The following is a 14,735-nucleotide window of genomic DNA, read 5'->3' as shown; positions in this document are numbered from 1 at the left end:
CAGCAGCAGCAGCAGCAGCAGCAGCAGCAGCAGCTGGGAGGAATGTTCCGTGTTATTGGAGAAATGCTTTTCATAAAAACAGCGGCTTATAAACACAAACAGATCCGATCTCTGGCTGACACCACCCTTGGACGTAGACAAACACACAACATCCACGACTATCGTTCATCTTCAGCCTTTATGCTGACTTGACTCTTTCTACGTCAGCAGTCCACAGACATGTGTTTCACATCGGCTTTTATTTCCCGGCGCTGAGTGGCTGTCCCTCGGAGACCTGCGGTTGGGAAACACTCGACGCGGGGAGCGAACGCTTCATTTGTCACTCGTGCACACTACCCATTAGCACGTACTGTTTCGCAGGCCTGCGCCGGCACCGCGCCGGCACCGCACCACACACGCCAACTGTGAACCACTATTTTGGGTCATTTTTAAAACAATTCTGAATGTGAAACTATTTCAACTGCTGTTCAAGTCAAAGTAAAGAAATCTTTAGAGGTTTAGAAAACATCTCTGTGGCTTTTCCTCCCATAAAACAAGTCATTGTGCGTCCACCGCACCGCTGTACCTCAGACCTACACACACGGTGTGTGTGTCTGTGTGTGTGTCTTTGTGTAAACTGTAACATAGAGTTGAGGAAGCTCCACGACTTTGTGTAAACTGTTACATAGAGTTGAGGAAGCTCCACGTTAAGCTCTGATTGGAGGTGTGAGTGTGCGTTGATTGTGGTTCCATAGCGTAGCAGTTAGCATGCCTACCTTGGAAGCAGAGAGCAGAGAGTCGTGGGTTCGATTCCCACATGCCAATACTAATCTTCCTCTGTAAGTCGCTTTGGATAAAAGTGTCTGCTCAATGTATAGATGTAAATGTGAAGACATGACCCAGAGCCTCCTTACGTTCTTGACGTAACTCATCTGTGAACTGTAGGTTGAGTGTGTGATTCCTGGTTCACCTTTACAGACGTCCGTCCACACAGAGACAGTGACACGGGGTTGACGGCTCATTTCCATCCTTTTAGACCACGGTACACAACGAGCACGGAGGGCAGTTTAATGTATGTGGTGTGTCAGCATGTGTGTCTGTGTGTGTGTGTGTGTGTCCTATTCTCTCTGTGGTAAATGTGTAATGAAGTAGCAAAAGCCTCCATTCAGCAGTTCAGCATTTATGAATTATTGACGTCGGAGGACGTGGATCTAAATATAACTCCGTCATGAAACGACTTCGCGTCCCCTCTCCTGACGTGTCCTTCATCTCTGTCTTCTAAAATCTAGAACATCATTTCTGCAAATCTGTGCCTTTTTTCATTTAAAAAATTGTATTTAATTAATGACTACTTTGTAAGGATTAATGTGAGTAAATTACACACAGTACACACCGTACTGTACATCCATTCAATTGTCACTGCTCTAATACACAGACTATATACTTATGTTATTTGAACACACTGCAGGAAAGTTTTTTGTGTCGTGGGAGGCAACCCACAAATGATTCCAGGCAGAAAGGCCGTTGTAGGATTTCAGAATTGAATTTCATGGGTCAGACTGAGGTGGACGTAGACGCTGTGTGTGTTGACGGAGCTACAGGACCAGGGAGACGTGACACAGTCACTAGTGCGACCAGTGGTTGTTTATTATTGGTTAAAAGATTATAAGTTTTTGAGTGCAGGCTCCAGTTGGCTTGAATACAAACATAGAACACAGTACTCACAGAGAGTTGAGCGATCGCAGACCCTGGAATGCGTCCGCAGCCAGCTCTGATATCTGGTTGTTACTTAAGTCTCTGAAGAAGAAGGGAAAAGAAAAACACATAAAAAAAACAGAAGAGAGGAGACGGAGAGTAACCTTTGTTTCACAACGGACGACAAACAGGAGGCGACAGCGTTGTGAATGGTCGGCAGGGCGGACAATACACGCGTTTCTTCTTCTACTCACATCCTGCGCAGCTTCTTATACGGAGAGAAGGCTCCAGCTGGAATCACCTTGATGGCGTTCTGCTCCAGTCGGCTGGAACAAACATACACAGACCATTGAAGAGGGGCATTAACATTCTCCCTATCACCAGATATCTCTGCTGACCGCCGGGGCCTCATGGCCGAGGAGGGGCAACATGTGTAGATAAGGGCAGTTGATGACCGATACCCGACTCTGTTCCGTTTCTCTGATCTTTTGCCCTTTTTTTCTTGCACGTACAATCAGAAGGCGAGGACACCCCCCCCACAAGGACACACACATATTAACCACACGGGCAGTGTTCCATTACATAACAGCTGGTCGGTCAGAGACAAATATAATGAGACCAAGGAAAAGTGAGGAAGAGCGACGAAGGACGGAAGACGACAACAACATTCTAGAAGCTCAGTCACTGTGACGACAAAGAGTTCCTGAACACAGTTGGTGGAAAACCCTAAAATATATTTAGATTTTTTTTTTTTAAATCTATCAGTGGTGAAAAGTTATACTCCAGGTCTGCACATGTTACGGCCTCGTTCCTGTCGCTTCAGTCCGGAGTTTTTTATTCTAACTTTCCACAGTTCGTCTGTAGAATTTAAATGTGCTGACGTCTCGTCTTGTTCTTTTCCTGGACGTAACTCTTTATATAGAAACGATCCTGCTTGTCCTTTGGATTAATCTTTTGAATCTTCCTCCCTCGTCCTTTCATTATTTTCTTAAGCAGGAAAGAGCTGCATGACCAGGCTTTCTCATTTCACAGATGTGTGGTTTTATTCTACTGCACAGACAGACAGAGAGGAGCGCCGAAAGAAACAAAAGTACCAGAAAGGCACAGAGAGAGAGAGAGAGAGAGAGAGAGCCATGGTGAAGGAGCAGGAGCTGCGTGGTCGTCTCGGCGTGAAGGTGCGTGTCTCTGTTGGTGTGATAAGGTGTGTGTGTGTGTGTGTGTGTGTGTTTTCGGGACTCTCAGTGATGGTCTCAGGAAGGTTGGTAGGTATTTCTGTCAGTCCCTTCCCTCTGCAGTCCACGATGTTGTTGCTGCAGGTGCAGGACTCTGGACACTGTAACACACTGCAGGAGGAGAACGACGAGGAGTGGTGACCTACGAGACAGAGACAGAGACAGAGACAGAGGGACAGGATTAGCTGTGATGAACTGGATTAAAAAACGGTATATTCCTTATCTTTAGTCCAAAATCTTTAAACTGACACGTTGATTTTTTTGAAGATTGACAACAAAGAACCAAAGATGAGTCCAAACAAATCCAGTCCTCCTCAAACCCACCTGTGCAGACAAACTCCTTCTTCTGCACCTCAGCCACATTATGCCCCCTCAGGTGCGGAGGGGCCATGCACTGCGTATATAAGCCCAGGCGGGGGCGTTGCCGCAACCACTCTGACAGCCAGGCCACGTGACAGTCACAATGCAGGTTGTTGGAGTGCAGGCGACTTAGGGAACAAAGGAGGAGGTGGGAAAAAAATAAACAAAAAGAGACAAAGGGGAAGGGAGAACAGTCGGTAATTGAAGGTAATATTGTTGAGTGTGTAGCAGGAAACGCCAGATGAGAAAGTAAAGGTCGTTACATTTAATCAATCAATTGATCAATAACACAGACGAGCACAGACAGGAGACATCGTCCCTCCCTCTGTGACGCCACTTACAAGGTCCTGAGCTTTGGCATGTGGTTGAAACTGGCCACAGACAGTCTGCTGATGTTGTTGTTGTTCAGCGTCCTGAGGAAACAAGTGCAAACAACAGATCAGTCACATTTCATACAAAAAAGTTACAGTTTAAAGGACAGATTTATTCTTTCCCAGTGATGTTTTCTAACATATTATTTCAAATAGATTCACATGATGTGGCTCCATAGTGTAGCGGTTTTCACACCTGCCTTACATGCAGTATGCTCTGGGTTTGAGTCTGGGAAAAGACTGACTTCTTGTTTGCATAAGGGAATAAAATCATAAAACTGTTTGGTGAAAAACCAGGTGTATACTAACTGATCTATTTATTGGGAATAAGTAAGTGAACTAATATATAATGAAACACTTTGACATAACTCTGTGTGAAAAATAAGTGTCAACACAGAGTCACTGGAGCCCTGCAGAAAGGCGGAATGCAAGGTCGCAGATCTGCTGAAGAATCTACGACGTGTGAGAAGAAAATCAGCTGTGACAACCCAGAGAGAGATGATAGAAACTAAAACAAACTCTTCAGGACAGGTGACTGATTTGTGCAAATAAAAATGCTGCTTGTGTTTTGAGAAGAGAAGAAACAACAATAATAATAATAATTAAAATAAAAAGGTGACCCTGTGGATGATCAACGTCAGAACAGATAATCTAAGAAAAGAAGTGAAACTGATTTTAAACATAACTGGTATGTTCAGAACGGTTGTTTTTTTAAACACTCCTTTTAATTAAACTAATGTGTTTGGAAATTAGCTCTGAGTTTATTCATCAAATACACTTCAAACACAAGCACTTCTTACACTTTCTCTAAATCAGTTCAATTCACTGAAGAGCTAACGTTAGATGCATGAAATAAAAAATAAAAAATAGGGAAATACAGTAGAAAACACTTTTTATTATTCATATTTTATTTATATAAAAGTATTATTATTTACTATATTATTATTTATATATTGAATTTCAAACATGCGTATAACATAGGTGATTTATATACAAAATATTTGGACTTTAATGAATCCTTTGTTCAGTGTAACCACTCAGTATAACTGTAGTCATATGAGAATGTCTGTTTTTCTATTTTTCGTTTTTACTCTGAAATCTTAGTTCAAAATGAAAAAAAAAAATCAGTTGATTGTGGCCCAACACTGACTTCAGGACAGACCACCGACTGCTGCACCCTCACACACTGATTGGTATTTCCGAAAATATATGCACATTATTTATTTATCCAGTTCCTTTAAGGCAACGCAGTATTTTAAAAGTCAACAACGACGACATTAGTGATCTACCCGTGTAGAAGGCACTTACAGAACTTCCAGGTCACGTAACGCTCGGAATGCTCCATCCTCGATACAGCTGATGTGGTTGTAGTCCAACTGGCTGTAACAAGACACAGGAAAAATGAAGGAAATGTGAAGATGTAAAAGTACGTTAGGGCAGTAGAGTAGGTGAAAGTCCAGGCAGAGAGTCAGAGTGGGATGAATCTGCATCAAACCTGCAGCTCAAACCTGTTTCATGCCTTTGCATTTTAATTTTCACTTCAGTCCTTTCTGCTGAAGTCACTGGTCTTTGTCAGTGTAAATTCCAATGTATTTATTGCTGGATCCTTTGCAGTTTCCTGCTCTCTTCAGTCTGATGTCTCATTTGTATTCACTGACTCCTCTCTCTCTCTCTCTCTCTCTCTCTCTCCCTCTCTTTCCTCACGTTCCCTTCTCTCCCTGTCTGCCTCAGAATTGCTTTGCTGAAACAATTTAATTAAGACATAAGGACAGTAAATCATGTGCTGTCACTCTCATGCTAATGTGCTCTCTCTCTCTCTCTCTCTCTCTCTCTCTACATGTTGTTACGTATTTGGTTATGAATCTGAAGCTCAGTCCAACAAACCCCCAAAGGAAGTGAAGAGTTAAAATAAATAATGACAGAAAATAATTTCCCGCATAATGAGAGCCACAGAAACAACACTGTAAACAAATGCAGTCAAACACACACACACACACACACACACACACACACACACGGACAAGTTGTCCTTTTCTTTTATCGTAATTGTGAGACATTTCAAAAACAAATTATCTCACGGGGAAAAAAAGGGGAAAAAACAGAAAAAAATCCATATTTATAGAATTACTGCTGAGCAATTACCTGCAAAATGACCAGCAGTTACCTTAATTCATGAACAATGTCTCGTGACAGCGGCAGAACAAGAAGAGAACAACTGAAACACACACACACACACACACACACCCACACACACACACACACACACACACACACACACACAGCTAACCAGCAGTGGTGCCAGTCAATACAGCAAACAGCAGCACATGACATTTAACACAATAAAATATTGATGCAGGTCACAAGGCAGGTTGTTCACATTCACTAATACAGATGACATGTGTGTCCGCACACACACACACACACACACACAGTAGCACTCACAGGTTCTTGATCTCCACAGCTCCCCTGAAGGCTTTCCGTGGAACTCCTTGGATCTGGTTCTCGCTGAGATCCCTGGACACGGAGACAGAGAGGGTTCAGCTCATCAGTCTCACAGTACTCCGTGCTGCAGTACAGGTATTTGATGGAATACTTCACAGACAGAAATGATCTCTTGAGTTCTTTGTTCACACAGCGCTGCTTAGTCAAACATAATCAGCCGTCTCTCCTGATCTCCCTGTGAAACAGCAGCACTTCCTGTGACACACGGCTACTTATCAGCCGGCCAGGACACACTTGTCCACTTCAAACATTTACACAACCTGTGGAGGCTTCACACGTCTCAACAACCTGCAGAGGGCACTAGTGACCTCTGTTTCCCTCTGCGTCCAACGGCCCCTGTTATTACTGTTACTGCGGCTCGTCTGTCCACGCCACGGCAGCTCCATTTCTCTGCCTTTCAAAAGCTCACAGTTCGGAATGGACAAAGGCGTGTGAGAGAGAGAGAGAGAGAGAGAGAGAGAGAGAGAGCTGAAGGTGAGGAGTAATAATAGAGATATAAATTAGCCACTACACCTCAGCCTCTCATCATTTTTCACAGATGTTACACGTGTAGACCTGTAAAGAACCTGATCCTGATCGAGTACTGACACAAATATTTGTGAATACTACACCTACAGATACAGTCCCGTCACAGACTGTACCTGTACCAGGTGTCTACCATAGATCAAGTCTGGGAATAAATCTCACACACCCAGTGGTTGACATACGCAGCAACTTCATTCAGCGGAGGACGAGGAAACGTCACCACAGTGATGATAAATCCTAACACACGTGTTTGGTGAATCAAGAGCAGCTCATAAATAAATCACAGCCTGTTTTGTCTTCGTTCTCGGGGGAACACCACAAGGGGGGGGTGGGGGGGAGTGGGGGGAGGGGGGGGTGTCAGCATGTGTTTGTGCGTGTCTTCGTCTCATGACCCAGGTCCCAGACAGACTATTTGACCCCTCACCGTTGACCTACCAGCTCTTGACCCCAACTGTTTCACCGTGACCTCCACCAGGCTAATCGGCTAACAGCTAACGCTCAGCTACATTCCTCACATTCCTGCAGCAGTGATTGAGCAAAAAAAAAAAAAACATCACCTGCGTTTACACCTGCTGCATGGAAACCTCAGTGTGTGTGTGGGTCATGAGGTCCAACTGACATCAGGTGACTAATGGATCAGTGCTGCACAAGCTAACAGCTAACAGCTAACAGCTAGCTGTCTGACGTGTGTTCTCAGGTTGGGTAAATAAGATATTTCCAAGTCGTACTTTTGATGTCATTCAAGTTAAAGGCACAAGTGGAGCATGAGGAAAGTCGACTGTTTTCTCACACGCCTCACTGTGAACGTCAACATCTCCTGCTCCACAGCCGCTGCTGCTGCTGCTGCTGCTGCTGCAGAGCAGAGTGGTAACGAAAGGTTACTTCACGTGTGTTTGACAAAGAAGCTCTGACATAATTATCATTTAAAGTTCATTCAAATTATCATTTCTCTGAAATCCATCTCAGTTGGGAAATAGAGATTTGGATTCAGAGATCTGAGAGTCAGTGAGTGATTATATTTAATCATTAAGTTGACATTTCACACAGAGACAACTTCCTGTCTCTCCTCTTTTTTTCTTTCTTTTGTAGGTTTTGGTCTCATTAACTCCTGCCTCTCCTTCCTCCTCTCAGTTCGTCTTCTTCCTAAATTGTTCTTGTTTTCTCATAGATTCGACCCCCCTTCACCTTTGACCCCGTGTCTAAACCGTGAGGTAACCCACATGAAAAGAGGCCCCCGCTGAGCCCTGTGTGTCTGTGAGTGCTGAAGAACGTATTAAGTACATGCCGTATCACAGCCCCCCCACGTCCCCCCCCATAGACGGTTCACATCTCGAACCTTTTTCACCTTAATATTAATTCATTAGAGACTTCTCTTCATCCTAACTCCAAATAATTCTTCAACGTCAACATACCCTCTCACCCAGTGGTCTCACAGTCTTCTCTACCGTCCCCACAAGTACAATATTCTGATAACCTGCATAAAAATAGCAAAAAACATGGTACTTTCTAAGGACATTTTAATTTAAATGTCTTACTCTGGAACATGTCCACTTTACAAGTTTTTTTGATGACACTGATCTTTGCTCTGCTTTAACTCTGAGTGGGACATGATAAAACATGGACTCCTGCACGGGAGGGACTGTTCATTTACTGCATCACAACCTCGGGACAAAACACTGAACATTTCAAAAAACAACTGGAGTGTATGAGTGCGGGAGGGAGAGAGAGAGAGAGAGAGGGAGAGAGAGAGAGAGAGTCAGGTCTTCAGTGTTAAGAGCTCGGTGGTGAATTTCTAAAAGGTCTTTTCAGAGTGAGTGGAGCTTTTGACGCCCTGCGTGTTTGAGAAGACCTTGGTGTGAAAGAGCAACACTTAATTCTCACACATCAACCCCCCCCCCTCCTTTCTCAGACTGGACACACACATAGTTTCTCAACTAAATTTGAACCACTGCCATGAGTTTGTCATCATGTGCAGCATACTAAAGATTTATGGATGTGCCTTCAGGCTTTTGGGCAGAGAAGGAGTCAGATTTGGCCCAGCAGTGATATCAGAGAGAATGACAGGGAATCAGTTATGAATCTGTTTAATTAGGATATTAAATAAACACTTTAGCCCTGGAAATAAACAAAGGAAGAACAGAACAGAGAGGTGAATATCAGGAAAGACTGTGAAGTGAAGCTACAGGTCTCAGACTGAAGGACGAAACAGGGACGAAAGTTATCACCGCTGTGGGCAATTAGAGGAGTCAAACAGTCGCAGGGAGAAGAACGAAGCTGCGGTGAAGAGGAGGAGGTGGAGGAGGTGGAGGGAAGAAGATTCAAAGACATCAATGCAAGGCTCACTGATGTGGAATTTGGAAACATTTGGCCGTGTGACATTAAATATGTTTGGTTTTTACATCGGCTCAAACTGCAGCTGTTCAGAGAAGAACTGAGAGGACAGATGAGAGCTGGATGGAAGATATGCCACTGTCCTCAGACAAACACACACACACACACACACACATGTTTCACTCCTCCATCTTCTCCCTCACTCTCCACTATCCTAATATTGACTTTGCTTGTGAATGACAGATCTGCAGTCTTCCTCTTTCACACTTTTCCCGTCTCATTGTCTGTTTTCTTTATGCACCGTCACACTTCATACCCATGCCAGGTAAGACGGTTGCTATGGTTACCGGACCAGGGTGGGCACCTCGGGGACATTTTGATGTCCCCCGTGTGTATGCATGAGTGTGAGCTAACTCCCTGAGTTTGTACCATTACAGTGGGCTTCGTTAATAAAACTCCAGTTCTTACAGGTGTGTGATTTTCACACACGTTAATTATAAAGTTTTTGTTTTTATAACGTTGAGCCGCAAGACAGAAGCCATGGGGATCGTTAGGTAAAAAAAGAACGACCTTCTTACTCTATGTCCTCCATAAATAATTCATATTTTCTTCAGAATATAATTAAGTTCGCTGAAAGAAATTTGACTAATATTTGAATAAAAGAATACAATTTGGCTAAAAAGACCAAAAAACCAAAACAAAATCAGTCGACAATATGGAATTCCTCTTCTGGTAGTTCAGCTGGTACACATCGGATTTTAGATTTTAAATTAAATTGAAGTTTACAGACTTATATCTGCTTTTATTCTCCTCCCGCTATGCTAACAGTTATTAGCCCTATATGAGAGATACAGCTGTGAAACAGAGATGAAGCAACGACGACAAAAGAAAAATGTTCAAAAAATATGTCAAAGAAATTTAACACGCAACTCAATTATAAAAAAATCAGTTTCTAACAGGGTTGTGGAGGTATGTGTGACCATCCAGACTGACTCCCATGATTTCCAGCCCAGGAACAGATTTGTCAGTGGTCTGAGAACATGATGTCATCAGAACACTTCACACATGTAATTATAGTCAAGTGAGGAATACATCTGTTGCATGGGCACACACACACACACACACACACACACACAGTGACTTATACTCATACAAAACTGCATATGAAAACAACTGAGAAGCACTCAGTGATGGAGACGGAGGGTTAAACCCAAAACCTGACATACGTAAAATAGACTTTTTTCAACAAGTTAGAAGATGTGACAAATTAGGAAGGGATCATTTTTGGAATGTTTTGTGACTCATCAGTTATTCCAAAAAAAAAAAAAAAGACAAAAGATAATTGACCAATATTATGCAACATTTGTATATCACTTGTATCCATTTCTTATATACGGTCTATGACTGGAGGGTCTGACATTGTTGAAGAATCTGACCTGAAATGATTAAAGACTAAGGAAGGTTCTGTTTTTTTTTTCTATATCACCTTGATTTCTGAATTTCACTTCTTGTCATACTTTGCTGATTTTTTTTCTTCTTCTCTGGAACGACCATGGTCTCCACCTTCAGCAGACTCCTCTGCCCTGCTCCTCCTGTAACGACTCTAATCCATCAGCCAGACAGTATTAATCGTATTCCGATAGCAGTGTGTTCACTTGCTGCCCACCGGTGTCTCCGTCTCAACAAGTCAATAACCTCGCCACCTACACACTTCCTATGACAGTGTGTGTGTGTGTGTGTGTGTGTCGGTATGTAAATTTTAAAACTAGCTCAGCACTATGTTCATATTTACTGCGGTCTTAGCCTGAAGGAGTGTCCAAAACACACACACACACACACCACAGCTAAAATGACCACCACTGGATGTGATGCCAGACCACTGACAAACGCTTGGTCAGTGACATCAGATCCTTTTCCTGTTTCCCGCTTGCGTTGCCATACAATAATAAACAGAATAGATAAATAGAATATGACAGCACATGGACACACGTCTGGGCCTGTTTGTCTGGGTTTGTCGTGGGTTGGATGCGTCCGTGCACGTATGTGTGCCCAAGTATGCGTATCCACCGCCAGGCCAGAATGTCTGAGAACCACACTTTGACCTGATCGGCCACAAACTCCTTGACCCACTGAGCTGCTGCTGCAGCCTCCTCCCTTTCTGTCCGTCACTTTTCCATTTAGAAACCTCAGTGTCTCTCCAAAAAGATGAAAAAATGGAACTCTCTGGCTGCTGGATCATGTATCACTCTGGCACAAACACATCCTTTGTCATTTTTGTTTTTTATTTTGTCCTCGCTTTTCCATCTCGTCCTCCTCTACCCTAACAGCCGCTTCATCCATCAACTTCTACACTTTCGTCCTGATCGCTCAAACACATCCCAGGAGTTCATCATTCTCATTTAGTGAGACAGGTCAGTCAGACAGGTCAGTGAGACAGGTCAGTCAGACAGGTCAGTGAGACAGGTCAGTGGATCGGGGCTGAATCTGTTCAGACAGCATAAACAAACAGTTGACAGTGTTGTTTCTTAATTAGACGCCGACTCTTCTGATTGGTCGTAAACAATCACAGACATGGTGTCAGGAGATATGCAGCAGTTGTTGAGAAATTCAGCCACTTTAAAAAACACAGGGTCAGTTTTTCCCCTCGTGAACAAACGAACGGCAACAGAATGTTTGACTGACAGCTGAGCATTAGAGCAGGAGGAGGAGGAGGAGGAGGAGGAGGAAGAGGAGGAGGAAGAGGTCGGTGGAGGAGGAAAGAGGAGGAATGAGGGTTTATATAGCAGATGCCTGGAAAGAGGCAGAGTGTGTGTGTTCAGTATGTGTGTGGATCGAAGTTTGTGTGTGTACGTGCACATGTGTCGTTGTGCTTGTGTATTTGTTTGTTAGTGTGTAGTTTACAAACCATGACAAGGCAATAACACACACACACAGACAGAAATCCGACTTCTGATCATTTCTCCCCGTGTGGTTTTCCTTCTCGGTGTTTACCCAGCAGCCTGGAGTCACACACTGAACTAACACACACACACACACACACACACACACAGGCTGACACAGTAAACTGAGGTGTTCTACGTCTCAGTGGGAGAATGGAGTACACGGTTGAAATGTAAAAATACTATGTTTCTACACAGGCGTGTTTTTGTAGATCCACACATTTTCTTTAGGCTTTTTCAGCAGGTTTGTAAAAAAAAAAACCCACAGAGTCCAACCATGAGTTGTGTATTTCCCATTGATAATACTTTACCCGTGAACATAAAGTGGCTGCTGAGTACACATGACATGAAGTACTGTAAACAGTACGGTGCAATTTAGTCATATAAAAAGACAGTTTCCAGGAGACAAAGTCACTACAGAGTCTTCTCTGTCTTCTCTGTCTTCTCTGTCCTCCATTCTGTCTGTCTGGAGGCAGCAGCGGCACACAGGTTAGATTCCTGTCTGCCCCTGAGCAACTCCACGGGGTTGCCTCCACCTTTTGCCTCCAGACTCCATCAGGGAGCGGTGGGTCAGGAGGGGCATCTGGGGCAGAAAATGTGCAGAATCACTCTGTGGGTTGTTCCACCGTATGAAGGGAAAACAGGAAGAAGGACGTGGAGTCAACCACAGTGGAACTCTGAATGAAATATAGAAACACAGACTCTGCAGCTCAGAGCAGTCGGTGAAGGACAATAAAACTCTCTTTTTCAGGTACTATTAGAGTAACTGTCACTAGCTGTGTACTGTGAGGGTGTGTGTGTGTGCGCGTCTCTCTGTGCACAAGAGACCGACATCGCTTCCTCCCCCGAGGCCACTCACTTGAACTCAGTGTGAGAGTGAAACTCCTGTCAATCACCTGCTCAGAACTGTTGAGAGAAGTGAAGGTTTCATCAGTGTGAGAGGCTGTCGGGGGGGGGGGTCAGCAAAGATAGAGTGAGGGATTAAAAGATACAGGGAGAGAAAAGAGAGAGAGAGAGAGGGAGGAGAAGTGAAAGTGAGTGTGAGGGAGGACAAAAACATGGAAGAACAACATTTGTGGGAACGAGAAAGAAATCCAAGAGCTATAAGAATGTAAAAAAAAAACAAAAAACAAAAAAAAAACAAATTGGCAGGGGGCGTCATTTATACTTTTCCTTAGCACAGCTCCACCTACTCATCTTTGTCTTCTCCAAATCTATTCAAGATGTCTGAAGCCGACCTCCTCCACGCCGTCACGACTCCCCCGTCCCTCTGTTTGCCAGATCCTGGCGATCGCCGACCAGCTCAGATACTCCTCTTCAAATACTTCCTCTCTGTCAATGTTGTCTTTCTTTCTTTCACCACCACAGGCCTGGGTCTCACACACACTTGTCACTCTGGACCAGCTGTCCTACACCATCTGTCCACTGTCCATGCTATACACTCACACACACACACACCCACACACACACAGTGTGCTGAACCACCGTCCCTGAAAACAATTCATGTTTATTGGTTTGTGTTGGAATAAATAAAACATCTGTCAACGGTGTGACAGGACCCCGGAGTCTGGACAGGGTCAGAGACAAATCCAGATCAACAGCAAACGCTGACATTAATCAGCGTCATGACTGTTCCAGAGCACGTACACTGTCACTGTCTGTTGGATTGGTCGTCATTGCATTTTTCACCACTATGTGGTGATGTGAGTAAAAGCTACTCCGTGCGTCCGTGTGAGTGTTCTACATTCCTATGAGCAGTGCGTTGGAAAGACAGCGAACAGTTTGGGCCGTTAGGTTTTCTGAACAGCAGCGAAGAAAAACGAAAATACTCTAATAAATAGAAATACACATGTACACCTTTATTTTGATCATGTAAAAATACTCAGTGATCAACTGCTCCTAGACTTAAGGTCATTCAGATTAATACATATATTTACTACACTGTCAGTCAGTGTGTTGATAGAGTCATTTCTTTGTTGGTTCAATTCCTGGTCTTCACATATGGATTTAACTCTGTTCCCTGTCTTTGAGTTTTCCCCTCAGGAATGGGTTAAACACGGACAACTTGTTTTGTGTGCATATTTGTGTCAGTATACACTATTGACAATGGCGATTCATTGACTTATTATACTATAACTACAGGATTCCAAACTTTATAGCAGCATCTCTAAAGCATGTGTTTATTATTTACTGTTTACAAAAAAAGTTTAACTAGAAAAACAACTTGAATAAAAATAATGATTTGACCATGTCAACCGATGGAGTTGCCGGTTTGAAACCGGAGCACATCACACCTCCAGCTGGACATGTTGAGACACTTCAGACAGATGCGATGCCTCTGTTCCACTTACTAAGCAGCTCTGAAATACAACCCAGCTACAGCTACAATGTCCATGAAGACGTTTGTGTCCCAAATATAGAAAATATGTGTAGGTCACAGCCCGTGGAGGGACTTTAGAAAGGCTACATACCAGAGGTTGGGACACGGGGGGAAGTGGGGGGGGCAACAACACCGACATGTCAGAGGGCTGTTTGATGGCTACCGCTGTTAGCTGATTAGATTAGCAGGATTGGTCTGAGTGTGTGTGAGTGTGTGTTTGTGGGCGCGCTCGGAGTGTCATATTGGTTGCTAATGCATTGAACAGCTGTGATACGGTCCCTCACCCACACACACACACACACACACACACACACACTGATCCGCTTTGATTTCTATAAGATTGACAGACATGCTTTTATACCATGTTTTTTTTAAGCATGTGAGCTTTTGTGAAGTGTGTATTTGGGTAGTGTGTACAAAG

At 43.7% G+C, this 14,735-nt stretch overlaps 1 protein-coding gene across 1 annotated transcript in view; it reads right to left on the bottom strand.

The window, feature by feature from the left end:
* Positions 1–14,735, bottom strand: part of slit2 (slit homolog 2 (Drosophila)) — a 74,988-nt gene that overhangs the window by 21,681 nt on the left and 38,572 nt on the right. The window contains exons 5-11 of the mRNA XM_025058215.1: positions 6,080–6,151; positions 4,946–5,017; positions 3,608–3,679; positions 3,231–3,394; positions 2,912–3,048; positions 1,929–2,002; positions 1,705–1,776 (exon numbers count right to left, since the gene is read on the bottom strand). Coding sequence (XP_024913983.1) covers positions 1,705–1,776; positions 1,929–2,002; positions 2,912–3,048; positions 3,231–3,394; positions 3,608–3,679; positions 4,946–5,017; positions 6,080–6,151 — 663 coding nt within the window. The remainder of the gene's footprint in view (positions 1–1,704; positions 1,777–1,928; positions 2,003–2,911; positions 3,049–3,230; positions 3,395–3,607; positions 3,680–4,945; positions 5,018–6,079; positions 6,152–14,735) is intronic.

This window comes from Cynoglossus semilaevis, chromosome 9 (genome assembly GCF_000523025.1).
Source record: "Cynoglossus semilaevis isolate Cse_v1.0 chromosome 9, Cse_v1.0, whole genome shotgun sequence".
NCBI classification, from domain to species: domain Eukaryota; kingdom Metazoa; phylum Chordata; class Actinopteri; order Pleuronectiformes; family Cynoglossidae; genus Cynoglossus; species Cynoglossus semilaevis.
The sequence above is the reverse complement of the archived record's forward strand: the minus strand, read 5'-3'. Positions and strand labels throughout refer to the sequence as shown.